Here is a 27,380-nt window from a genome sequence, read left to right as displayed (position 1 = left end):
TGGCAACACCACCCACCCTATAGGCAACAAAAATAAGGACAACTGAAATTTCAGATGCCTTACAGAGTGCCATTCGATAATTTATACTCTCCCTGCTCGAGCGCTTGTTATTCCGCCACAACCTGGAGCTGTAAGAGCTATGTTTTTGTTTTGATATGTCATTGGCACCTTCTCGAAATAGAAACTAGCAAAGCCTAGTAAATTCAGTAGCTGCTGACTGCACCCTAACTACAGGACAAACTAACTGATACGTTCATTTCTTTATGCTTAACATATCTAACAGTTGACACAAAAATTGTTACAGCGCAAACACATGCAACCACAAAGTATGAAGGACGGAACACACGTGTTTGCACTGTAACAATTTTTGTGTCAAGTATGCACCAACTCGCCCAGAAAGAAGTTTTAATGAAATATCTAACAGTGTTAAGAGGGTGCGTAACATATAGTGCTGCACCTCTGCACATACTTCTCGGTGAACAGAACACCTGTTAATTTAAACATATTTTTGCAGTCCTTTGAGTTTCTATTTAACGAGTTTCTTCTGTAATTTAATGTTGTTTCCATGCCATGTATCGGCACAACAAAGTGGAAATGAGCCATCAAAATCTACAGGAGACCCTTTGCTGGTCTGTTGGAGGCATCACGCTTGCAGTTCTTTGATATATGGACCTCTTGGCGATTTATTTTTCACAATCAGCATGTATACCTATAATGAATATCAGATATAACAAAGGTATTTTTGTCTAGAATGAGACTTCACTTTGACAAGATTTGACTAAATTCTCATCTTTGTGTGTGTGTGTGTGTTTTTTTTTTTCAGCCACTACACTGGACATACTGTACCACTTATTGGCACCTGTGTTGACTATGACCCACTTGTTTCCCAGACTCATGTGGCCACCAAGCTTCCAAATATAGCCGTCACAGTATGGCAGTGCCATGCACCAACACATATTTTTTCCAGAGCATAACATGCAAGAAAGGTGCCAGCAGTAACAAAATATGAATGAATAAAAAGTCATAGTACCATATTATAGGGACAAAAACTAAACGGATTTCCATACAAGTGGCCACTGGCAGTACATGCTTGCTTACAAAGTATATCATGACAAAGTCTCTTATTTCAGTTTGACACAGCTTTCTATGCTTTCTGAAGCAATTACAATTTTTTTATTAAAGAGAATTCCAGTGGTGGGATTGGCCGACAGCATTTTGGAGCAGGTTTTGGAGCTGCAATTCCAATGATTTGTAGCAGATTTTGTAGCAGTCAACAATGATGGTTCTGAATTATTGTTGCATGGGCACTATTTCTGCGTGTCAAAAATGGTTCCAAAGCAGTGGTGCGCATCACTGCAAATATTCTTGAGCATGTTAATCCACATACGCAACTACTTACAAACAAATAATGACCATCACACAGCCACACTGAGCCAACCTGCATGCTTATAAAAAGAATAGTACCATGCATCTCCAAGGCACAAAATAACTCACAGCAATAAAGTCACACAGTACGAAGAATGTTAATTCGAGCAATTGTATTTTAGGCTTAAAGTCATCTAGCTAGTAAATTGCACAGCTACAAATCCATTGCATTACGAGCACACATAGATAAATGCGACACAGCAAAGAAGTTAATAAATAGGCTAAGTTTCGGTTTCCTGAGTGCCATGATGCAGCCACCATGCCAAATGCATGAAGTCCATGCCGTCAGTTGAGAACACCTCTCCCACCAAGGTCACACTGCCAGTATTAAGTGTGAACATGAGACACGCCAACAATGTTGAATGGGCAGAGCGCGCACTACAGGGCCCGGCAGAGCTTATCCTAAACTATGCAAAACCCGTGAGTACGGCGCATAGAGTTTTCTAATGGAAGACCTGCAAACATGCACGAACATACACTGGTCTGCATTATCTCAGTGACCCTTTAGCTCATTTAGCTTTGTGAATGGAAAGGGAACTCTTTGCATAAGGTGGCAGCGACTGTCACTTAGCATTGACCACAACTCCTCTTTGCATTGGCCTCTGAGATAACACGGTGCAGCACGTCTCGGAGGTGATGATGTATAGGGTTTGTTGGCGCAAGGGCCAGGGATGGCCAAATAGTGCCAAGACATGGTGTGGGGAAGTCAATGATGCGGTGAATGACAACTGTCGGATGTAGCGAGGCTGTATGCAGGCCTAAAATATTTTGGAGGTTGGAATGCGCAACAGTTTGACGATACACACAGGAGAGACATACACCACAGAGCGCTCTGTGGTGTGTGTCTCTCCTGTGTGTATCGTCAAACTGTTGCGCATTCCAACCTCCAATATGCTATACCAACACGCCCAGTCGTCAACCTTGGCCTAAAATATTTGCTATAAGGTACGTAAAATGTACAAGTATTAAAATAATCTGAAGGATGAGTGATGTGAGTGACGCTCACAAAACATATTCGAAAATGAAATAACATGAAAAAAGATGTGTCGATTCCACTCGCACAGCCACCTCACTAAGACCCTTAAGCACAAGGGTCTGGAGGCACGTGCTCTACTAAACACTAAGCTCGCAGCAATACCCTCTAGATAGAGGGAGGGCTATGAATCTCTCGGGCTAATAACATGCAGCACAACATCACTTAAACAGTTAAGCACTGCCTTGGTTTTAAGGGGGATGTGGCGTTCGATAACAACTTTCTTATTTCTTCATGGATTGTTATGAAAATTGGCAGACTTATCAGCAACGTTTGTGATACTACAATATAAATTTCACAAAGGTATCTTTAGAACTCTTTAATGTATAATATTTTTCTCCTTCTGGCCTTGTTCCAAGCCTGAATCACTTAACAAATATGATAGAACACTTGTGCAAAGCACTGTGCATTCTAAGATGAATGGCTGAGGTCGTGACATTCTTAAGCGAATGGTTGAGGTCGTGACATTCTTAAGGTTTTTTTTATTTGCAATGCAATTTTTTTTAGTTCTCAGATTTTAAGAGGTGACTGTACCACAGGCATTTAGTCCGTGAGCAAGTAGCTGAATCGTCAATTGTAGTAAAGTCAAACTGCAAAAGCAAGGGTGTCATGCCCTGGACAGTACATCCAGGACTACAGGGAAAAAAACGAAACTGAAATAGACTTGGTGGTCACGAAGAAATCAGTGGTACAAGCAAAGAAGGAAGCAAGAAAAGTCATTTTGAGAAAAAGGCTTTCAAAGTTGTAGCTTAGATTTTACACTATCAAAAGGCACCAGGGTTGTAGTCTTTTCTGTCCTTTTCAGTGCGCGGTTTCTTGAGTGCCCTGCCTTTGGTTTGATGTGCCTTGCTGACTTTTTTTTCCCGCAAGACATCCTTTTCCGCTGCTCTGTGAAGAGCATGTAGTCCCGGTTGCAGACCAAGTGTTGCACAATAGTCAGCAGATGCACGCTGGGCCCCAGCATTGTATCTGTAGAATGCCTCATGGACAGCTGTCTCTGTCGCAACCAATGATGCGTTTTTATCTTTTGGCAGCAGCGACCATATGACAGAATGAAGGCTTTTGGCAGCGTACCCCCCCCCCCCCCAAGGCAACAGCAGAGGAGCTGCATGTCAGAAAGGCATTGGTACACGGGTAGCAATGCATAGGCAGCACGCTTTCCAAGTCGGTATTTGTGAGGAGATGGAGGCTTCTTCTCTGCTTCTGCAGCCTGATGTTGGCACCAACTTTGGGGCCCCTACGGGCAAAGGTCATGATGGGGGTCTTCATCAGTAGATGTTATATGATGATGTGTTGCCATCACGGCCTTTTGCATGTCTTGAACATTGTCGTTGTCACGCAGAGCCATGCCATAGTAATTTGTCAGTTTCTTTATTAAATTGTGAGTGAGGCCACCTTTCCCTCCAAGATGTTGCCCTTTCTTGCCTTTTGTGATCAGAGCACGCAGAGCCGTCCCCATCCTTTTCTTGACCTGATTAGTGCAGTCCTCCTTTGTAAATGGAATAAATCAACAAGTCTTGTCCTGACAGAGTGCTACAAAGGTTCTATTGTCACCATCACAAACAATGTTTGTATATGGCAAACCATGTTTGCTAAGGGACCTCCTGAATAGAGTCAATGCTGCTTCAACCTCCATTCTGCCAGAGTTCACATCTGTGTTTTTCGGCATATGTGTGATGCTTTCCAATCATCGTAGCCTTCATCCCCTTTTTTGGGGCCAAGTGTGCAATGATGGCGTTGGTTTGATAGGACCACACAGTCGAGCACCAGTCCTGTGAAAAATTCTATTACAGTGCCGACACCTATGGGATGTATGGCCACGTGTTAACCATGTCCCATCATAAACCACTGTTATGTTGTTATTAAAGGTAGGGTCCATCTCCCTGTAAACATTACACACTGCCATCACAGCATCAGAAAAAATATTGCCAACAGCTGTCTCACTCGCAGGTCTGAACTCAGCCTTGAAATGTTTCTGAAATGCTTTATGATGCAACCCTCTATGGGAGACATTAATTATTCATCAGAAATCGGTCAAAGCTGTTGCCCCTTTGCCAATACTTTTAACAGCCTGTACAGCTCTCATATTCACATAAAAATTGTGCAACCTTCCTTTCGCGAAAGCGCCACAAAATGCGCACGTCAATATCATTTGCACTGCTAATCAATGTCTTTTTCCCAGCTGAACTGAAAGTCCTGCTTGGGAGCACTATGGCACTTAGATTTGCCGAGAAGCGTGTTCAGGGCAGTCATTTGAACGATGAGAAACTCTTTCGCTTGTTCTGTACCGGCAAGGACCTCACCTTCACCTGTCAGTTCCATTTTCCGCACGGTCGCCGACACTGAACTTAGTTTTGCTTGCACTTTCGTGGCGACCTCCCAGGATGCTTCGGCCGATACAAAACGCGGCTCCAGGCGTGCCTGAATGCTGCTGCCCGTACTTGTAGATGGTGTAGCAACATTGTGCGAAGTGCCGAGACGATAATCGGACACATCCGAGACGCGATCGCTGGATGCATCCAACATGTGGAATGCGGCACGACAAGCTCAACGGTGGCACTGCTGCTCGCACGAGATGTTTCGCCCGCGTAAGAAGTGCCAGAGAGCGATTCCTCAACATCGTCGACACAAGTAGGTATTCCGCCCGTGTTTGAAGTGCTCGGCGGCGGCTCCTGAACGGCATCACCAGCACGCGTACGCATCCTGCCCGCATGTGAAGTCCATGGCTGCGTGTCTGTGACTTTTGCGCTATGCTGCACAGTACTGCCACGCGACCTTGAAGCAGTCTTTTTCGCCGTCCGCGATTTTCGCTTACGAGTGCTGTAAGCATGAGCTGTCTTGTACTTCAGCAGTTGCCGACCCATGGTCACCAGTAAACTTTCGAACCTACGCCCCGCAAGCACTGATGAATGCGTCGAGCTGATATGTCCAGAGTAGCGTATCACAACACAAACCACCTTCCGAAACTACGCTCCTCACGCACTGACGACGAGCCGATATATCCAGAGGCATGTATCGCAACACAAGTCAGCCAAGCCGCAAGTACTGATGAATACGTGGAGCCCATATGCCCAGAATAGCGTATCACAACACAAACCAGCTTCCGAAACTATGCTCCTCACGCACTGACAGCGAGCCGATATGTACACATGCGCATATCACAACACAAGTCGGCTACGTTCCACAAGTACTGGCGATCCTGGCAAGCCGAGATGCGAGGAGGCGCTTATCACTTGCGGAGTCCACTGACGAAACTACGCTCTGTACGTGCTCACAAAGAATGCGAGGCGATTGTTTGTGAGCATGTACCTCTGAACCTGAACCTCTCCTACCGGAGTCTTCACCACAAGACCTTCAGGGGACACATGGACACCATGGTGCGAACTTGCCAGGCAGCAGCTACAGCCCCAGAGGCAGTAAGCATGGAAGTAGTCAGAACCCTCTACAAGGACCTCCTCAACCCTGTAGGAAACGTGGATGTCATTTTTGATGGCACATAGAAAACCTGTGGCCCCAATTCTAGCATAGCTATGGGGTGCATTATTGAACTTTACACAGGCCCGGTGCTGGACCACGTTGTCCTTTCTTGGTATTGCCATGGCTGCCAAGGAGCATCTGACCACGATGATGATGGCTACGGTGACTGGGCTATGTATGACCCACAAGTGTCAAAAACACATTGACTGCAATGCCGGACGGATGGAGACTGAAGCAGCACTGATCCTGTTCAGGTGGTCCCTGCAGAAGAATGGGCTGCGCTACACATTCTGTCTGATGGCGATAGCCATACTTTTAACGCACTGACTCAATACAGCATCTATGGATACTTAGACATTGAAAAAAAAAAAAAGACTGTGAACCATGTCCACAAGCGAATGGGGACAGCCCTTCGCACCTTGGTGGAGAAAAAGAAAGCCCAAGGAGAGTCTCTTGGTGGGAAGGGGAGACTTACCCAGAATAAAATAGAAAAGATAAACTATTATGGGTATTGCTCTGAGGAGACATAGGCATGATGTTCTTGCAATGCAGATGGCAGTGCAGGCCACACTGTTGCACATGACTTCAACAGACGAATCCCCTGATAACAGTCACTGTCCTGAAGGTGATGACTCCTGGTGCTTCTTCAACCGTGCCCTGGCCAACCAAGAGGAGCCACCACTGCACAAAAACCCTCTGCCAAGGTTTATTCGCAGTGCACTAGAGCCAGTCTTTGCAAGGCTGGTGACCAGGACCTCTTACAGCGCTGCAGTGATGGCATGACACAAAATGCCATTGAGTGCCTGCACTCTGTGATCTGGACCCAAAGCTCTAAAAATAGTCATGACTCATTGCTGGCTGTGGAAAGGGCTGTTGCTGAAGCAGTGTCATGCTCCAATAAGGGAATGACACAAACCAGTAAGGCTGTTGCAGTGCAGCTTGGCTATAGTGCTGGCTCCCTCATTCGAAGGAGCCGTGAGAAGGACAAACAAAGACTCTACAGGTCTAACAAGGGTCACGAAGAGACTGAAAAGATGAAGAGAATGACCAAGAAGCACAAGCCTGATGAGACGCAAGACTACTGCCCAGGTCTTGTGTTAACTTGTGGGAGCATTCAAAAACTTGAAAGTGACTTTCTGGATGTTTTTTTTGTCAAGTGCCTTTGCCTTATGAAAGGTTTGATAAAGTTTCCATGAATCGATTTCAGTAAATTTGGTGTTCTTGTGCTCAGCAACACCTGGGCAACAAGTTAGAGCCCAAAGGTTTTCCATATGTTCAATAGACAAAAGAGATAGTGGCAGTAAAATTTTAAATGCAATTTTCTCAACTTTCTTTTTTTCTTCAAGTGCTTTTGCCTTACGGAAGTTTTGATGATGTTTGCACCAACTGATCTCAGTGAACTAGGTATCACATTTATTAGTAATATCTCAGCTATGTCCTCAAACTTTCCGTTTTTCCTTAAATGTGATACATTATTAATTAGATCAAATGTAGGCTAATTACTGCCACATTGTTTTTTCTTCCGAACTTTGATATTTATTTGTGATAATCACAATTACTTTATTGGTATTTGCTTAGCTTTAGGACGTGCAGTGAGCCTTTGGAAATGTCTACATATTCTTAAAAACACATTATTTCATTGAGAAATTACTACAAAGGCTCATAAGAAATGACCTAATTAGGACTATTGTATTCTGGCATATCATTTTTTTCAAGTGAGACATTTGAAATCTAAATAGATATTTGAAATCAGCATTCTACAATAGATCTCCACACAAAATTTAAGCAACATATGCTGAAAAATAAACAAAAAAATTTCATGACCCTCATTCCCCCTTAATGGCTCGGATTACAAATACACAGATAAATAGAGATAACTTGCAATATTATGACAAACATTTGTATGACTTTATAGGAATAGCATTTGAAACCGACTGAGGCCTGTACATTTATTTAGAAATGGACAGTTTTCAAGGGCTTAATGACATCTTTTGCAGCAGAATGACATTCCCCATCATTTTTTCATGAGTTTCAGTGCCGATTTCAAGTCAAGTTAATTTATATCAGCATTTCTTTTGTACAAAAACAGAAGAATGCTAGGACAAGCACAAAAACCTGCTAAGCTGCAGCTTGACTGGATGCTTGCCCGATTACTTGGCAGAAACAAGAGACAGAAAAATACATTTGGGTGAAAAAAAAATATTTACAGATTTCAAATGCTCACGTAAAAAAGAAAAGTGGGGAAAAAAAGACACAAAGCACATCATATAGAATACTCAAAAATCTGTATGGACTACTCTGTTATAGTATGTCACTGTATAATATATACTGAACAGTAGCCCACAGAACAGCAGTCTACAGAAAACGCTAAGCACATGACGTAAAATAATTAGAAACCTCTCTACAAGGAAACTGAAATTGAAAAAAAAAAAAGCACAACATAAATATTTCAATTCGATGTAGCAGTCTAATCATACAAATCAACGAACAGACTATATGTATTTAAGAGCACCAGCGGTTTAGTAGAAATGTTTTCCATCTTTCACGGGTTAAGTTATCTATGTCGATATCGTCATTTTTCAAGTCACCTAAAAGGGTAGCTATGCGCAATTTTAATCTGCTTCTCCCACAACATGTTCTTGAAAAGGGAGTCGGCCAAGTGCTTCTATTTCTGAGTGTATAGGGTGTATAGGTTTGTGTATAGGTTATATCAAAATATAATTCCTTATTTAAGGGATAAAATTATGCTTGTTCTTGTCATTGTGAGTCACGATATTTCTATTGGCAGAATAGTGTCAAGCCACATGCTGAATGGTTGTCGGTTCCTTTAAAGGGTTAAGAGGAAGCTTTAGCTAGGGCCCAACTCTGATGTGGCCTATTCAAATACATGTAAAATGCAGAAACGCTTTTCTGAGATAACCTGGACCAAGTTTAATGAAATTTGTTGCATTTGGGAGAGAACATTAAATTCTAGTGACTGCTGGAAGTGTAATTTCGATTTAGGGCCTGAATTTTTTAAAGAGAATTTTCACAAATTCGCATGCTTGAAAAAAATAGAAGCACGAAGTTTACAAATTAATGGCTCTGCATCAAGAACAGCTATCGCAGTTCTGTAAATGGCATACATTAAATCATTCAAAGCGGACAAATTTGATATGTCAATTTATGCCTTGCATGAATTCATTACGTTGTGTACAAGGGTTCTGCAAAAGCTGTATTTCCATACCACAAAATTTTTTAAGATTGATGCGTAATATATCAATTTTGTCCACTTTAGATGTACTATTAAAGGCAATGCACATAATTGTTATATCATTTTTGATGGCCGAGTTACAGAGTTGTATACTTCATAGTTTCGTTTTCTGAAAATTCGCGATTTCTGCCATTTTTTCATAGAAAATTCACGACTTAATTCAAAAATTCGAAACTAACAGTCACCAGATTTTAAGCTTTTCCTTTAAACAAACCTCGTCAAATCTGGTGCAGTGGTTACCGAGAAAAACAAGTTCTCCTTTCACATGTATTGAGACTGGAGCAACCGAGCTAAAGCTTCCTCTTAAGGAGGAAAGACACTGGTAAGCCTTCGTCCTTGGGACATTTGGTAACAGGCAGAGGCATAGTGAGTAGACAAATGTAACTTGAGAAGAAATTCTCAAGCCTTTGGCATTGCATGTTCTTTTTCCAGTAGATGGCTAATGTGGCAAACGGTGAAGTAAAGGAAGACCACTAATTTTTAGTGCACCACAATCAGCACTCTCTGCAACAAATTCAGGTCATTTCAGTGTAAACCACATCAGTGCGGAAAACTAATATGTTTTTGGTTTCTGGTATTGAATGGATGTGTAAAAGAGAGAAGCAGTGTCACACATCACCTGTGAAACATTTGCGAAACAGGCAGCAGGTGCTTACTTATCATATCCAATCCAACAGCAACATTTTCATTGATCCAGCCAAACCACTGGTCCAAGATGCTCAACTCCAGAGATGTCATGTGGCCACTGCAATGCCAACAACAAATGCAGAAAGCCCGAAGCACGAGTCGTAAGTCGTAAATGCGGTTTCAGTTTTGATACACACGTCTCTTTCACTAGTGTGAACAGCTATCACAATCATCATCGCATGCCCTGATGTCATCAGTGCTTATATTTGTACCCCTACGCAATAAACACTGCAGTATTCCTGTGGAAACTTCTGCATCTCCTCCTCGTTGTGCTCGGCGCTCTGACACTGCAACACCCTTAGTCTCCGAGTCTCGCCTTCGGTCATTACATCCGGTGTCCTAAGGACACAACAAGAGAGGTGAAAATTTTCAGCAAAAAATGTCCGGTGACCATTTTTAATTTTGACAAATATATTTTGCTGCGTGAGTGCCAAGAAAGACGAAATCAATATTAGTTGTGCCAGAAAAAAAAAATTTGTCTTCCTGAAAGAAATTATGGAAGCACCCAGTTACCCAGAGGCACTTGCAAATTTTGCAGAATCCGCATTTTGGTTGGCTCCCCCTCAAACTAGTGTTGCAGCTACAGCTCTAAATATACTTAGTTATAGAGTATGGGTCAACAGCATCGATTCTAAAATATTACACGAGTATGACCGCTATGATGTGGAGAAAATAAATTGCAAAAACGGAACATTACGAGCTTTCTTTTTTGTATCATTGAAGAGCGCGATTTTAGAATTTTGTCGGCCTGTTGCCATGAAAGTCATTGAAACTTGAGGCGAATTTCTTCGCCACAGGTGGCACTAAAAATTCACAAGAAGCAGTCAAGTAAGGCTGATCGTTAAATTAATGCTACCGTAAATTTTATTAAAGGCCATCGTCGATTTTTTTTTTCTAATTTCCCAAATTAAGTCTTAATTAAGTCTTAAGACTTGGTCTAATGTAATCTGGAAAAACATGTTACAATATTTCTTTTGTTTTGGAATTACAAAGCGAAAAATGTGACAATAAAAAGTACTGCCGTTGCAACATATGGGGTCTGCATGTGCTCGTGGTTGCAGGTTCCTTACTTTTGCAACACGAAAATGCTCCAGGATGGTTCAGAAAGTGATGACTGACAAAAGATAAATTTTCGAGGTGAAAAAATTCAGCACGTTCTTGGATAATAATTTCAAAACCTGAGCATGGGCACAGCGACAGAACGATGGGGTATTGTCACATGGTTTGGAGCACTTACTCTTAATATCGGGCCTTTAAGAAGCATGACCTGCATGCAGTTCATTAGAATAGAATGGAAAAGCATGTGAGACCAATTTTTTTTAGCTGTACAAAGGGTAGTAACTTCATCAATGAGGGAGCGCGCTGTAGAATTAGTAAGGCAACACCATTTCGATGCGCATTGCGAATGACAACTATAGGAAGGAATAGTTTATGCACTCCTATGGTGACCCCAATCGCAACCCCTTTAGTGGCAGTGTTTGTCCTGGCAAAGCTTAGGGGACAGTGAATGCGTTTATTGCAAATCATCTCCCGTCAAAAACGCCTATTTTCAGATTGCCCTAGGAAAATATTCAAGCAATAACCATGGCTCACAATGTCTGATTATGGTATCTATCTCAATTTAATGCACACTATATTTTTTTGCAAGAAAATTGGGCCAAAAATTGCCTGTACAGTGCAAACAGACACGAAACCAAAGCTGCCTTCATGACATCCGTATGCTTTACCACGTAACAGGGATGTATTGCGGGAAAGTCAACAACCATGTGGCAAAGCTGGTTTTAGAAAACTGGCAGCCATTGTGCATTGCATATTGCTAATTTTTCGTGCTAAAAAAAAAAAAAAAAGCTGGTAGACATTAGAGTCATACTTTGCTTAGAGCTTTAATGTCATTTCGATGTTAGCTCTCTATTTTGTACACATAGAAAGTGGGTGCGTGTTTGATTCGGGAGTGTGTTAAAATTGGGAAAACACCACCAAATGAATCAGCGGTGTGTTTGGCGTTTTTTCAACATCTTGTTTAATTCAACACGCCAGATAATTAGATCAATTTGGTCGGTCTCGTCAGGGTCGAATTAACGCAAGTCGACTGTAGTAACAAATTTCACTACTTGTGCAAAGCTTCCAGTTACACTCTTGGGCTAATCACTTAGTTGGACAATTGACACGTATTTGTATGACAGTTACATATTCTTTGTGACAACACTGGCTTGACATCCATAGTGTACACACATATGTTAGAACTTTTTTATGTAACATTAGTTTGTACTGTGGCATTAACAATTTTTGGATTGGAAAAAAGGAGAAAAGGAGCAGAAAAGTTCCTATAGTTGTAAATGACACATTCTACAGTCTTACAGACAAGTTACAACAATAACTTTTCATTGTTCTAAAAGTATGGTAACATGTTATGTGTAATGGATGTAACAACACTAATATCACATAGAAATGAAAAGGTAAACATTCAAATCAAAATGTCTTCATCAACAAATGGGAAATGGCTTTCCAAATAAGTAAACTAATAAATATTTCCCAATCCCACTACTTAATGGCAATTACAAAACAAATAAAATAACAGACCCTAGTCAGGCTGAATGAAAACAGGTTCAGGCTCAGATTGATCTCTTAGACATTCCTTGCAGATTTAACTTTAAGACTAATGCCTACAGCATTTTGAATGTTTGCTTGCATGTCACATTTGTCTTGTCCTCCCACATGGGACCTCTGCTTTTTTTCTCTTGACAGGACATTATCCACACCTTAACACAGTGAAGCAGCTTAGAACGACAGAAAGCTGAGCTAGTTGGTAAGGATTCATTATGCAAAAAGGTGAGGCATGCAGACAAAACACAAGAGAAGTGGACAACACGAACGCCGTGTTCGTGTTCATGTTCGGCGTTCGTGTTGTCCACTTCACTTCTCTTGTGTCCTGTCTGCACGCCTCACCTTTTTGCATAATGAACAGAGTGCTTTTTCATGCAGAAATTGAGTGGTTCTTACCAAAAACCTTGACAAAATCAGCTGCTTTAATCAACTCCTGTGCAGCACCAGTACAAAACACAGCAACGTGCTTTGCTGCGCTAGTATAATTTAGGTGCTTCAATACATGAAGGATTCAATGCACTGACACCAAGTGACTGCCCTGACTGATATCACCAGCGAAATGTAACAGACTGTAATACCTCACCTGCGGTACAAGTTCTCGATAAAGACATAACGTGCACTGTGCAATGACCGCTCCATAAGTTTTACTGGAGTCTGCACAGGTGCTAAGTGCAACTGCATCATTGTCAGCTGAACATAGGTCTGGAATGCAAGGCTCCATCGCTTCGGCTCCTTGTACATCAACTCCTGTTTCAAGAAAACCAAACAAAGTAATGAATACACGCCAAATATGTTTCAGTAAGAGGAGTACATAGGTGTGCGCAGGTGGCTATTGCCCCAGCTGAACTGCTGACGGGGATGCAGATTTGCCTAGCAGTGTCCAGCCTCCTGTGGCACTCATAGATAACAATGAAAGATGTAATTTGGAATATGTCATGCATTGTTGACGTTCACGTCACTAAGTAATATATGCAAGCTTCCTCATCCTCTGTGTTGTGATGTGATAACTTTATTTGGAATCCGGCAATTGGGGGGCCTAGGCCTGGGGCCACCTAGATGGCCACTGGGAGCTGCTGCTCCCGTGCGGCCTCCATGGCTCGCTGGATGGCCCAAAGTTGGTCTTGGAGCTCTGAGCTCCAAGCCGTCCCACCGTTCTGTTTGGTTTTGGTTAGTCGTTCTGCCTGTGCCTTAGATGTTTGTTGTGCTTCCAGGAGTTTGTCCAGTGTGTTGCGGAGTCCTAACTTTAGCAAGAGATCCGTGATCGTACTGATGGGAATACCTAGTGCTAGTTTGTATGCATTTTTTATCAGGTTGTTAATTTCAGTCTTTTCAGCTGCAAACCAATTGCAGAAGGGTGCTATGTATGTGATCTGACTGATTACGAATGATTTTATCAGCCATATGATGCTTTCTTCCTTCATACCCTGGTGCTTGTTAGAAATTCGTTTGATAAATCTCATGGTGTTTGTTACCTTTGCATCTAACTTCTTTATGGTTTCCCCATTTGTGCCTTTGTTCTCGATTACCAGACCCAGCATCATGAGCTGGTTGACTATTGGGATAATCTGCCCGTTCTTGGTGTGTAGCTTTATTTCCTGATGAGCCTTGTTTCTGTCGTATCCTTTGGGAGGCCTGCCCCTAAGTGTGGGGCGGTACAAGAGAAGTTCAGATTTCTCGGCAGAGCATGTGAGGTTACTATGAGGTGTTCCTCTACTGTGCTAATTGCAGTCTGGAGTCATTGATCCGTCATTGATCCGATCATCATTGATCCGTCGCTGCCGTCACAGGTGCAAATAGTAATATCGTCCGCGTAAATTGTGCGATTTAGGGGCTCTATGTGATTTAATTTTTGGGGGAGTGCCATCGAGACGAGATTAAACAGCATCGGCGAGATGGCAGCGCCGTGCGGCGTGCCAACCCCCCTATGTCGATCTCTGGCGACGTGAGCCCTCCGACGGAGATGACCGATTTTCTATCTGATAGGAAATCCATCATTCGGCCAATCTATGCCATCATTCGACCAATGTTGGAATACGCGATTGTCATATGGGATCCCTTTACTAAAGGAACATTACTAAACTAGAAAAAGTTCAAAAAAGGGCAGTACAATTCATATATAATTCGTATGGCCCCACTTCAGTTACAGAGCTCCTCAAGAGAAGTGGATTGCCATCTGTGACATAAAGGATCCGAACATGCTATTTAAAATTCGTATTTCAGCTCGTAAAAGGGCACTACAACATTGATACATCACGCTTAATCACTTTCTCTACTGGTTATGCTACACGTCATCGACACTCCCAGACAATAACACCGTTAATTACTAAAAAGAATTGCTTCAAATTTTTCTTTTTTCCCTGAACTATTGTTGAATGGAATAATCTTACTGATGACGTTGTAACCCAATGCTCACTGCCATTATTTTAGTTGCACCTATGTTTATGTAGCGAGTGATTTACTGTGTGTGGTTCAGTAACTGCTTGCATTTGCACATCGCGCGTGACCTATGTTGTGTATCGCTGCATTTTGTACTTAGATTTTTTTCAATTTCCCTTTGTATGCACCCTGCTAAGGTCCTGGAAACAGGACCGCAGCATCAATAAATAAATAAATAAATAAATAAATAAATAAATAAATAAATAAATAGGAAGCTCTTGAAGAAGTTATACGTCCGTTGCCCTAGTCCTATTCGTTCGATGTTTTCCAATATGGTGGCATGGTTGGCATTATCGAAAGCCTTTTTAAGATCAAGGCCCAAGGTGGCCCTTGTAGAGCGCGTCTTATAATCGATTATCTGATGCTTAAGTTGGAGCATCGCATCTTGTGTCGAAAGGTTTTTGTGAAATCCTATTATTGTATCTGGGTATATGTTATTATCCTCTAAGAAGTTATCTACTCTGTTTAAAATTACATGTTCCATTAATTTTCCGACGCAGGATGTTAGGGAGATTGGTCTGAGGTTGTCAATCTCAAGCTTCTTACCAGGTTTTGGAATGAACGTTATCTTTGCTTTCTTCCACTGAGCTGGCACTTCTCCCTTTACCCAACACTCGTTTATGTATTCTGTTAGTTTGGCTATCGATTCATCATCGAGGTTCCTGAGAGTCTTGTTGGTTATACCGTCCGGACCTGGGGCGGATTTGGTGTTTAACTTTCATAGGGCCGCGCGGATTTCTGCGTCTGTGAGTTCCTCGTCTAATTTTGCATTTGTACTCTCGTTGTAGCTAGGATAGTTGCAAGGGGGTGCCTATGTTAAGTATTTCTGCTGTAATTCATTGATGAATTCCTCTTCTGTGCCCTCATATGCGTGTATTAACTTATTAATGGCTTGTGATTTTTCTTGTCATTGTCATGGCCAAGCAGGAGCCTGAGCCTGTGCCAGCTTTTGTCGGTGCTTAAGGGCTCATTCACACCGGCGACTGACAGTGGTCGCGCGACCAAGTTGGTCGCAAAGCGACCAGTCGCAAATGGTCGCAAATGGTCGCCTTTCTTGAAAAGCGACCATTTTGGGCCAGTCGCTCTCTGCGCGATTTTTCAGTCGCGCGACCGTGGTCGCAAAACTGATAAACCAATCAGTGCGCACCAGAAGTGATCTTTCGTGTGTCTACATCCGGCCTCCTCCGGCGTCGCGTTCAAATTCCGCGTAGATTCCGAGAGTTCTCGCTGAGAACGATAATCTCCGGGATTGCAACTTGCGGGTCGCGCTCAGCCGGGCTTGCCGGTGTGAACATCAGTCGCCTTCGGTCGCTTTTTGGTCGCGAGTCGCAAATGGTCGCGCGACCTCCTTAGGTCGCCGGTGTGAATGTGCCCTAACCCTTTGAGGGTCGAATTACTTTGAAGAAAACTTTCCCAGGTGGTCAAATTACTTTATTGCAGATCTTGAATGTACAAGATGTATAAAGTCGGGAATAAACAATAAAAAAAATTTAGGAACAGTATTTTGGTGTCGGCATCACTCAGAACTGCAAAATGTTAAATAGTATTTCAGAGTGTGGTACTCCTTGAAACACGAGTCTCCACACAGCCGCAGAGGGCGAGAACACCTCATGAGCGGCGGTGATAAACGAGCTAAGAACAGTGCCAATCAAGATAGAAATCAACTTCCGCCGCCCCTGCGATAGCGTGCCGACAAAGATAAAAATCACGTTTCGGGCGCCTCCGTTGCGGCGGAACCGAAACCGCGAAAGCGCGTTGCCGCTGAGAGTGAGAATACGTCGCGAGCGGCGATTATAAACTAGCTAAGAGCAGCACCAATCAAGATAGAAATCAACTTCCACCGCATCTGCAAGAGAGTGCCGACAAAGAGAAAAATGACGTTTCGCGCGCCTCCGTTGCGATCACGCGGCGAAACCGAAACCGCAAAAGGGGTGTTGCCGCACTCTGCGCGACGCGCTGAAGCTAGAAGTCAGTTCTGTTTATCTCCCCGAGAAGGTAGCGCAAATTTCAAACGCTTCTTGTAAATCCTAAGAGGTGGCAGCACCTCCCAGTGAGCGTGTATCGTCATTATGACGCGAAATTTCAAACTGAGGATCGAATCCGTACCCGTACGGCGAAGACCTTGCGGGACAGAAAACCACCGCCATACATGTACGGCTAAAACCGTCAAAGGGTTAATTGTCCGTCCATGGAATTACATATCTCGTCCCATTGTTGTTTGGTCAATTGCTTAGCATTTCCTATTTTTTTTTGTTGAGGAGCGATATTAGTTAGTTTGGCTCCTGTTAGTTTGGCTTCAAATAATCATGTTCCCACCGACAAAGTGTGCCTTGAGAGGACGAATGAGACTGCTTCTCGTTGTGGCAACAGAGAATTGCAGACACCCCTGCAGCAAGAGGTACGTTGTGAAAATTCTATGAAGTGACCCTGCTAAATGGCTAGACCATATTACTGACAGCTTTCGGAGTGTATGCCTTGAGAAAGGGCCATTGTATTTTCAAAATCGGGGAGAAAATTTTCCGTCTTCCGAAAGGCAATACAAAACTCAGAAACGCTATATGTCATCTCATCTTTTCGTGCGAAAGGCTGTAAATGGGGACGCATACGAGCGACACTGGTTAATGTACTCGGAGTCCAAAGGTTCCGTTTACTGTTTCATGAGCAAACTATTTTCGATTTCAAGCAACCCCAGTGCTTTCACCACGCACAGCTTTTCTGATTGGAAAAGAGCAGAAGAAAATGTTTGCGCACATGAAAATGGCGTTGAGCACCGGAACTACGTAGCAGCATGGCTCGCCAGCTCTAACTCGAGCAGCAGAATTGACAAGGAGCTGGTTAAGCATCTTGTCAGTGAGACCGCTTACTGCACAGAGGTGTTGAAGCGCGTAGTCGTTGTAGTTAAGCTTCTAGCTGAGCGTAACCTAGTGTTTAGGGGCAGTGAGGAGATTTTTGCTTTACCGAGAAATGGCAATTATATGGGAGTGCTTGAGGCCATTGCTAAGTTTGATCCCTTTCTAGAGGAGCACATCAAATGCTGCGGGAACAAAGGAAAAGGTCACACATCTTATCTGTCAAAAAACATTTTTGATGAATTTATCGAGCATATGGCAAAGGCTGTCAAGGAACGTCTCGTTGACGAAGTGAAACACGCAAAATACTTCTCTTTAATTGTTGATTCGACTCCAGAACTTACTCACGTTGATCAGCTGTCAGTTGTTTTATGATACTATTTAAATAAGAAAGTGTACGAACGCTTTCTTGGATTTGTTCCAAATGAATCGCGTACCGGCTTGTATCTTTTCAATATTGTGATGTCCCTCTTGACGACCAATGGCATCTCAATTGATGATTGCAGGAACCAAGCTTATGATAATGCGAGTAATATGTCAGGACAATACAAAGGACTGCAAGCTCAAATGAAACACCTGAACGAATTGGCAGTCTACGTCCCGTGTGCTGGTCATTCACTGAACTTAGTTGGCGTGCGTAGCGTTGACAGTTGCCTTGAGGCAGTCAAATTTTTCACTGTAATTCAGGGACTGTATGTGTTCTTTGCTGCCTCACCTAAGCGATGGAGGTATCTTTTGGACAGCATGGGCGGAACTGGCCAGCAGCTTGTTTTGAAAAGTCTCTCTGAGACCAGGTGCTCAAGACACGCTGAATCATGTAAGGCCATTCTGAAAATTTTCAATGCGGTCTTGTGTTGCCTTGAAGCTATATCAAAGAACGAGGAAGAAAACAGTGACACTAGGAACAAAGCTCAATCTCTCTTAAAGAAAATGGCAAAACTAGAGACTGCATACATGGCGATTTTCTGGAATGAAATCCTGCAGCGCTTTGACGTTCAGTTTGCGAACTTTCTGCACAACTTTGTGTGCCAGGACACGAGTCCCCTGGGAAAAACGAAGTTGCTGCATGAAAGAAAGCTTATTGATGTGTTTCTGAACCTTTTTATTCCTTTGCGAATGTACTTAAGCATACCCGTGGCAAACTGTGAGACCGAACGATCGTTTTCCAAGTTGTCGCTGATAAAAAATCGCCTTCGTTCGAGCCTCCTTGACGACAAGGTGAACTCGCTTGCTATCATGTCCGTTGAAAGTGACCTCCTCCACGATCTATCCTTCGAACAGACTATATCTGATTTCGCCAAAGCGAAGGCGCGAAAGATGCCATTTTAAAAGAGGACTGTTTGCGCTATACATGAACAGTTCCAATACATTCGTTGTGTCGCCTACCAGCCTCCATGTTGCCAATGAAACGCTGAGCAGTGTAATTCAAGATATGCAAATCTTCGTTGTTCGTCTCTTGTTTGTTCTTGTGATATTTAGTGTCCTTATAAAGAACTGTATATTTGTTGTTTTTGATAGTGCCACGTTTATTTGGCGTCTTCTTTGCTTGTCTTACCTTTAACGAAAATATTTTCAAATAATGTTTCATAATTACAGTTGGTAATTTTCATCTGTATTCTAGTGCATTTTTATGGTGTTTGTATTGCCTTAAGTATTGTATATGTCTATTGCATATTTATAGAGTAACATGTATAACGATTACTGCAGTCTGATACTTGAATTTTAATAAAGAATGTTTTGGATACAACCATGCGTCTCTTCACGGGATTAAACTAAGTAATGCAAACAAAGCCTAGCTTCAGAAGGATCAACATCTGAGCTGTGTTGTCTTTTCTATGTTCTTGTTCATCTTGAGAGCACTAAACCTTTCCTTAAAGCCTAGCTTTTGCTGAAAACAGAATGCAGATTAATCACAAAGTGAACATATGTGCTGGTGTTTACAACAGCACATGTTTCAAGCAAGTTTAGTTGTTTTCCTTATAATAATAATAATAATAATAATAATAATAATAATAATAATAATAATAATAATAATGATAATAATAATAATAATAATAATAATAATAATCCCGTTGATTGCACTTCATTCTTTCTAATTTGGTGGAATTAAAATGAAACATTTCATATTTCCAGTTGTATAGCAGGCGACAGGGAGGGGGGTCAATATACGGAAAGGGGGCCTGCATGCGCATTAGCCCAGGGCCCCCATTTTTCTTGATCCGGCCCCGAGTCATCAGTTCCTGCCACGCTGCTCAAAGCAGACATGCCACAGTCGTACTTTCGCGAGAGGCTGGTTGTGTGTGCATGACAAAGGCTTTTAATTAGCGTTTTCGCGACGTGCTAGAGTGGCGTAATGTTTCAGAGTAGAGTTAAGGTGCTCGCAGCATATTGCGTGCTCAGGAAAACAAGAAAAATGGGCACAGAGAACCGTCTAAGGGACTTACTACAGAAAAAGGTAAGAAAACGCAGGACAAAATAAAATATAATAACGAAAAAAAAAACAAGAGCAAGAGACTGCAAGTGCTGTTAGCATTGACCCTTTTGCATAAGCTTTTGTACCTTGGGACTCTAGCCGAATACTTCGTTATATTGAACTGAGCGGCCACAACAGCAAACGTCTTCAGGGGCAGGTCTTGAAACAAGCAGGCTGCTGTCAAAGGCTATGGCGTTGCTCAAAGCTCCCCTCCCGCCTTGCGAAAATGTCACTATGCCTAATAACATTATTGAATAGATACAGCGAGAAATTATACTTTTCTCAAGACTAAGCATTCTAAATGGATACGGTATTTCAGTTTACCTTCTGTATTCTTTATTGTGGACACTGCAAAATTATTGAAAGAGAAGTATCGCACAGTATATAAATTTTCTCCACTTCTCTGAGGTTTTGTTGTAGTTTCATGGTTTTACTATTCCATCCCATTTTTTATTGTATCCTTGCAATCTTACTCTCTGCAAAATGTGAAATATGCCTGACAAATGAGTGATTCAATAAACAGTGCTCGGTGAAGCAAGATTTCTGTTTATTTCTTGTACTTGCGTTAATATCTGTGTGGGCATAACAACACGCCAGACAGCCGCATAAGTAGATTGTTCTCTCATACATAAAACCTTGCGATACATTCATCCACTCACGAACTGTCTCCATACAACCGAAGCCGGCAAACTGACGCTGTTGTATGAACAGGCATCGATCTACATTATGATGAAGAAGTCGTCAGCAAAAGGCCCGTAAAAAACATAGAGGAGAAAGGTGTTGTCCACGAGATCACCGTTTTTGGTGGCATGAGACTGGCCTAGACGTTTAAGGCCGATCCACACGACGGACCAAATTGCTCTTTTGGACCGCGGTCCACGCATCACGTGATAGGAGGTCACCAGTTCTTGCGTATCGCCGTTGGCCCGCGCAAGACCGCGGCCCTCGCGGTCCAACAAATCGCCGAGGCTTTTCCCGCTTCCGTTTTGGCGGCGGACCGCATGCAAACCCAGCGATTTTGGCTTAGCCAACGAATGTTGTCCGGCAACAGAGTGTCTTCAGCCAAATCCAATCTAGTTTTCGGCTCAGCAAAAGCCAGTCAAGCCAGTCATTTCATGTCCGCTGTTCCGTTTACACGTGCGTGCAGCAGATATATTTTTTAAACACCGTGTCCTCTTGGAGTGACGAGGAGGTTTTTTTCATTTTGTATATCTCGTTGAGCAGTTCCCGGCTTTGTGGGACTCGAGCCGGAATGATAACAATGATAACGCTCTGGCCGAGAGTGTAGCTGGTAGGTCTGCTCTGCCGCTTGCTATGGCGGTCCGCCGTGTGGATGTGCTCTGCGCCGGACCGGACTGCGGCGGGCCGTGACGGCGCATCACGTGACCGAGCGGCCCGCGGACTTAGTCCGTCGCGTGGATCGGCCTTTACCAGGCAGCACAAGACGTTCTTTCGTACACCCCCCGTCCCAAGTGCTCACAGCACATGACGCATTGCTGCCGCCAATAGATAATGTTATGCTTTGAGCCTCTGTGGTGAAAAATTCTGACAATGACGAACGGTTACCCGTCTTGTCTAATAGTTTGGACATGAAAGACACCCACCCTTATCAATCGCATGACTGCATAAATTCTTATGAAAGTGCAGAACTATTAATGCGGAATTTCATACTGGATCAGCTATGCTAGGGACATCTTTGGCAGAGCATATTCAAGTAGTTGCCATGTATGACAGAGGCATGTCGCAGTCACAAATTGTGACAGTTATGGAGCATGCATATTCCTCAAATTGGCAGGATTGTTAATCTGTATTGCCATGAAGGCCGCCTAGAAAACCTGCCCTGAGGGTGCCGACCGAGAGCAATGACGTCCGACGAAGATGAATGCATCCATCTTGAACGCTGAAAAGTACAACCCACTTTTAACCGCTAAGGAGATCAAAAATGACCTCAGATTCTTCTAGCACCCAAACTCAAAAATGTGGAACCGAAGTAATCAGTAATCTCTAAGCTATGATATAGTGACTGCCTATGTATTGCTACATATAGTCACTCGACGTATGCATTGCCTTCCTTGGAGAATTTACCTTGCCATCTACAAAGAGGGAAGGATTTGAGCAGACACAGTAAACTGCATATAGTATTTTGTGCTTCTCCGTTGTAAAACATAATTCGACAGGGCTTCACTGAGCAGCTGCTTGAATACCTTACCGATGTAGGGCTATCGACCGTCGAAACACACTGATGCTTATTGGCGTGCTCCGTCATTCGAACACTTTATCATATGCAGCCAATGCTTTCATTGTGCACCACTGTATTCGGAATTCATGTATGCATATCACGCCCAAATAAGAAAGTATAATTGACAAACATTCCTTCATTTTCACAGATTTCAGGGAGGAAATCTTCAGCGAGTGGCCAGCAGCAGACGCTGCTCCATCAGCGTCTGGGGAGCCATATCAAAGGACAGATTTGAGCCCTTGGTGCATCTCGAAGGCCAGTTCAATGCTGCCATAAAGCGGTCCATGTCTTGTCAACCGCTTCCCACAGCCCCGGTCGACGAACTGTGCGTGGCTGTGGAGGCCAACTGGAATTGTCTGGCACATACTGACCTCACCGCCCGCCTGCTCAACAGCCTTACCCACTGGACGGCGGCTGTCGTGGCTGCTAGAGGCGACATTAAGTACTAGTATAATAGGAGGCCAAAGCCAAGCAGGCAGATCTAGCGTGCATAAAGTCATGAGTAAGGGAAGCCTACTTTTTTTTTAAGAATGAAAGTTAATATTTATTCCTTCTGCACTCATTCATCTCTCTGTTTTAGTCAGCACGCAGTATGCCTTAAGCACCTTGGCCCTACTACAAAACCATGAGCCATGCTAGCACATTGCGAAAGAATGCTCATTCGTGCAGCGAAACATGTGTGCTGTCAGTTTCTCCCACCACGTGAGTGTGGTACAGAAACCATGGCTTGGAGCATTCCGGCAGCGCCACCGCAAAACACAGACCGAATGACTGTCAGCCGGATGCAGCCTCTATGAGTCACCCACCCTCTTGCCCTCAGCGTATATCACAATGCACCAGCTCACTTTCACGAGAGCTCACCGGTGGCACAACAAGTGCCAGCAGCCACGTGCTCCGAGTATCATGTTTGATTTGCTGAGCACTGTACCTGCAGCATACAATGAAATGACAATAATGCCCCAAATGAACACCAATGCTTGTAGATGCCAAAAGGCTGCTGAATGTATTTAACTTTAAAAATAGTAAAACAAGTGAGGGCATTGCACTAAATTATTCCAGGGAAATTTCTAAGACTGGAGATTAAATTACTTTTACCAAAATGTTGCTCCTTAAGAGATGGAAGTCAGGGGAAACAGGCTACAGAAGAGCCAGCTATATACAGCAGCAATTTCAATGTGTGCTGCATATGACCATGTAGCTAAGTGGTGATTGGTAGACACTGAGAGCACATGAACTCATTGAGAATAAGCTGTGTTCATACCAGCAGATTCTGCCCTTGTAAATCTCTCCATATGGTCACTGGTTCAATCAGTACCTGCACAGTCAGATTAATAACTTTAGTAAAATACAAAAAAAATCTGGTAGGAAGAACTGAAATAGAGGAAATTCAGCATCATTATACATTTATTAGTCCCTATGATTTGAAAAAGACATCTTAGTACAGTCAAATGCAATATTTCAATATGATTATATAAAAAAACTGAACCTCTGAAACTGTTGTCATAGGGAGGGTAAACAGACTTGCTCCCAAATGAACACAGCAGTCAGAAACAACATCTAGACTACGTTTAGCAAGTATCCCACATGATAAAGTAGATACACACTAAATACGAAGGCCGCAACAAGCACTACAAGACCCACAATAGGCTTCTATAGGATGATTACATTTCCTAGCTTGTGCCATCAAACTCCGAAGTCTCGAGTTGAATTATGGAAGTCACCTACACTTGTTTCCCTAACTGCAAATGTAATACATGACTGTGGGGTCTTTTATGTAATATATATATATATATATATATATATATATATATATATATATATATATATATATATATATATATATATATTAGTAAGAATCTTATGATTGTGATTAATAAAAAAACGGTCCCCTCGGTTTCCTTTCTTTCTCAATCATATATATTTATATACACATACATAATAAAGTTGGTGCTAGTTGGTCGTGCTTGTCGACTGAAATGTGCTTTCGGGGTAACAAAGTATGCCACAGAAAACATAACGGCAGAGCATGACTAGCCACTGTTATTTCACTCAATCACCAAGAAGCTGCATGCGAAAAACATGTAAAAAAAAGGGAAAAAAAGGGAACATCAAGGAAAAGTCCAATTCACATATGGCTCGCTCTTGATTATCGAGCATACTATCATGCAGCGCATTTAGAAAAACCTTCTTTTGTTCTTAAACTGCAATATGGTGCAGATGGCAGGTCCTTATTTTTTTTAATGAATCATGGAAACATATATCAGGCTACTCATATTTTTAACATATTGTGGTAAAGAAGTAACATGTCTGGCTGTGGTATCTACATTAAGTGGATCACAAAATTTGAAAATTTATTTTATTTGAAGATCTTGAGGTTACTTAGTAAAAGGTTTGCATGAAAATAAAATTGATCAGCCATTATCTTGTGAAACCCCCCCCCCCCCAAAATTACCTATAATCTGCCACTTTGTTAAAGACCAACTGCAACGAAATTTCACTATGGCTATATTTGTTATAAATGAGTAGTATATACTATTAAAACAATGTTGGCGAAGCTGCAGGGCTGGTAATTAATTGCATAGTTTTCTTTAAACAGCACCTACGCAGACGATGCGTGTACCTGGCAGTTGTCGCTATGAGGCAAGTCCCAGCCCACCACCTCCAAGATTTTTTTTCAGCATGCTGCAGGCAGCCGTGGAGGTCATGCCGAGGAGTCGTGCACTCTAGGTCATGTGTCACAAACAGCGAGCAGGAATGGCAGCATTTTTTACAGTTTCAGTATCAAAAATGTCTATTTTTGCTAGATTTTCATGACGCTTCCACTCAAATTTCAAATTTTGCACAGAGGCTCCTCCATATTTACACAATCTTAAACTGGTTTTTTAAACATGATGCAATATTTCGTTGCAGCTGGCCTTTAAGCATGTGAGGAACATTCTATAACTTGCCACCTGATGGCATGTATTGCACAGTACTGCCAGAATACATGGAGGGGAGGGTGGGTGGGCAAGGGGGGGGAGGACTTGTGCTTTTTTTCCACTGTATGCAACCACTGTGTTGTTAAACATCTTGTGAGTGGCAATCTGGCGATTACTAGTAGTCCAAAATTCCTTGCATTGCTAAATATTTCATGCAACATTACATTTTCCATGTTCATTGAAGAGGCTAAAGTGAAGAATTTCTGTGCCTTTTATGCCTTCATGAATTTGAATTTCCAGGAATGCCTTATGGCGCCATTCTTGGCAATTCAAAATTCCTGCCTATACATGAAATAACATTCACTAGATATTCTATATGCTAGTATTTGGAAAATAATTAATAAATTGCAGGGTTGAACATCTGAAAACTGTGATCAATACCTCCCAATTTTTGTGACATGCAGAGATGCTTAGTAACCAAACCATATGCCAAGAAGCCACGGTCTATTTGGCGGGCATTTTGAAATGGTCATCTTAGAAGCAGGTATAACTGTCAATTTTTTGCATGTTCAAAGACTTCTACCATGACACTGTAGTTACAGGGCATAAAAAAAGAAGGAGCAGGATAAAAATTTTTTTCGTCAATACCACTTCATTGTGCATCCTAAGTCTGGCACACAAATGTTTTTCCATTCTGCTCTTATCAGAATCCAGCTGCTACAACTAACAATCAAGCCTGTGACCTTGTACTTAGCAGCAGAACGCCACAGCCACTGAGCCACTGTGGCAGGTAACAAAATACTTCCTATTCAATTCAAGTAGGTAAATGGATATCTTGACAGTCGATTTGTTACATGAAAAACAAAAATGACTATTCGTGCATCCTTGCTTTAGGTAGTGACAAACTTACCGTTGTGTCAACAAACTGTTGGCAACCTTCAAGAAAAGTTGTCTTGCCAGAACCAATGTTGCCTTCCACTGCCACCTGCGATTCATATGAAGCACAAGAGAGTACAAAAGAAAAAAGGTAGATGGCTGTTTCATTTCAGCACAAAACTAAGCTAACACAAAAGCTAGATGATTAGTGAGCACTTCTAAGTCACCTCTTGGTAATTCCACATTATTAGCTTAAAAGAGTATGTCAATGCACTCATTCATGCAGTGCACATTATGGTAACTGAGCACACAAACAATATTAAACAGACAACAGGAATTTGAGAAAGCAAAAGGCAGTAGCAAACTGTTGGCTAAGTTTTACTGAGCCCCACTGCCAAAGAGGCAGACAAATTGGCACATGACTGAGCCTTAGAGAGTCCTGGATTGTCTGAACTATTCAATTTGATCCAAATATATGCTAGCAGTGATGTAATATTCCATTACAGCTTAAACATAGTCACTGGGAGAACTTGCAAAAAAATTGCTACTACACAAGAACTTCGAGCTTACTTTCACTGTATGGCCTTTCCCTGCTGCCTTAAGGATTGAAGCGTCACCCACAACATCTGTTAGCATAAAAGAAAACCAAATTAGGCTACTGTTCGAAACCCAACCAATCAAGACGCGTGCAACATATAATTAACAGAAAGAGATGAAATAATGAGTGAGTAAGACCTGCCAGATAGCTTTCTTTATGGGGGAGAGGGAGGGGGTATTTGTACTGTTGAGCAAAAATCATGCCTAGGCGCTAAAACTACCTATGTGCTTCATGCTAAACCATACTTAAACTTCGGTTGCCAAATTTGAATTAAACATTGTGTGGTTTTCTGTTCATAACGAATTAACATAGAATTAAAAAAAATACTTTAGTACTAACCATAATATTGCAGGATGAATATGAAAATTTTGCCAATTACATGCATGCAGATCCGGTCACCTAAGTCATCTCGCGCAAGCAATTGGTAATCTCGCGTAAGACATCCTATACACAATAGGGAGTGGATAACATGCAAGAGGTTCACATGATGCATATAAAAATTTGCTTTTAAT

General features: G+C 42.3%; 1 protein-coding gene and 1 long non-coding RNA gene across 4 annotated transcripts in view; one reads left to right on the top strand and one right to left on the bottom strand.

The window, feature by feature from the left end:
- Positions 1-983, top strand: part of LOC139052857 (uncharacterized) — a 50,676-nt gene extending 49,693 nt beyond the window's left edge. The window contains exon 3 of the long non-coding RNA XR_011510092.1: positions 824-983. This is a non-coding gene — a long non-coding RNA (uncharacterized lncRNA). The remainder of the gene's footprint in view (positions 1-823) is intronic.
- dnk (deoxynucleoside kinase) overlaps positions 1-27,380 on the bottom strand; it is a 53,955-nt gene that overhangs the window by 25,325 nt on the left and 1,250 nt on the right. For all 3 annotated transcript variants that reach the window (XM_070529982.1, XM_070529972.1, XM_070529975.1), the window contains exons 2-6: positions 26,841-26,896; positions 26,305-26,379; positions 23,738-23,791; positions 13,063-13,226; positions 9,845-9,933 (exon numbers count right to left, since the gene is read on the bottom strand). In XM_070529982.1, the coding sequence (XP_070386083.1) occupies positions 9,845-9,933; positions 13,063-13,226; positions 23,738-23,791; positions 26,305-26,379; positions 26,841-26,896 (438 nt within the window). The remainder of the gene's footprint in view (positions 1-9,844; positions 9,934-13,062; positions 13,227-23,737; positions 23,792-26,304; positions 26,380-26,840; positions 26,897-27,380) is intronic.

This window comes from Dermacentor albipictus, chromosome 1 (genome assembly GCF_038994185.2).
Source record: "Dermacentor albipictus isolate Rhodes 1998 colony chromosome 1, USDA_Dalb.pri_finalv2, whole genome shotgun sequence".
NCBI lineage: Eukaryota > Metazoa > Arthropoda > Arachnida > Ixodida > Ixodidae > Dermacentor > Dermacentor albipictus.
This window is presented reverse-complemented; position numbering and strand designations above follow the sequence as displayed.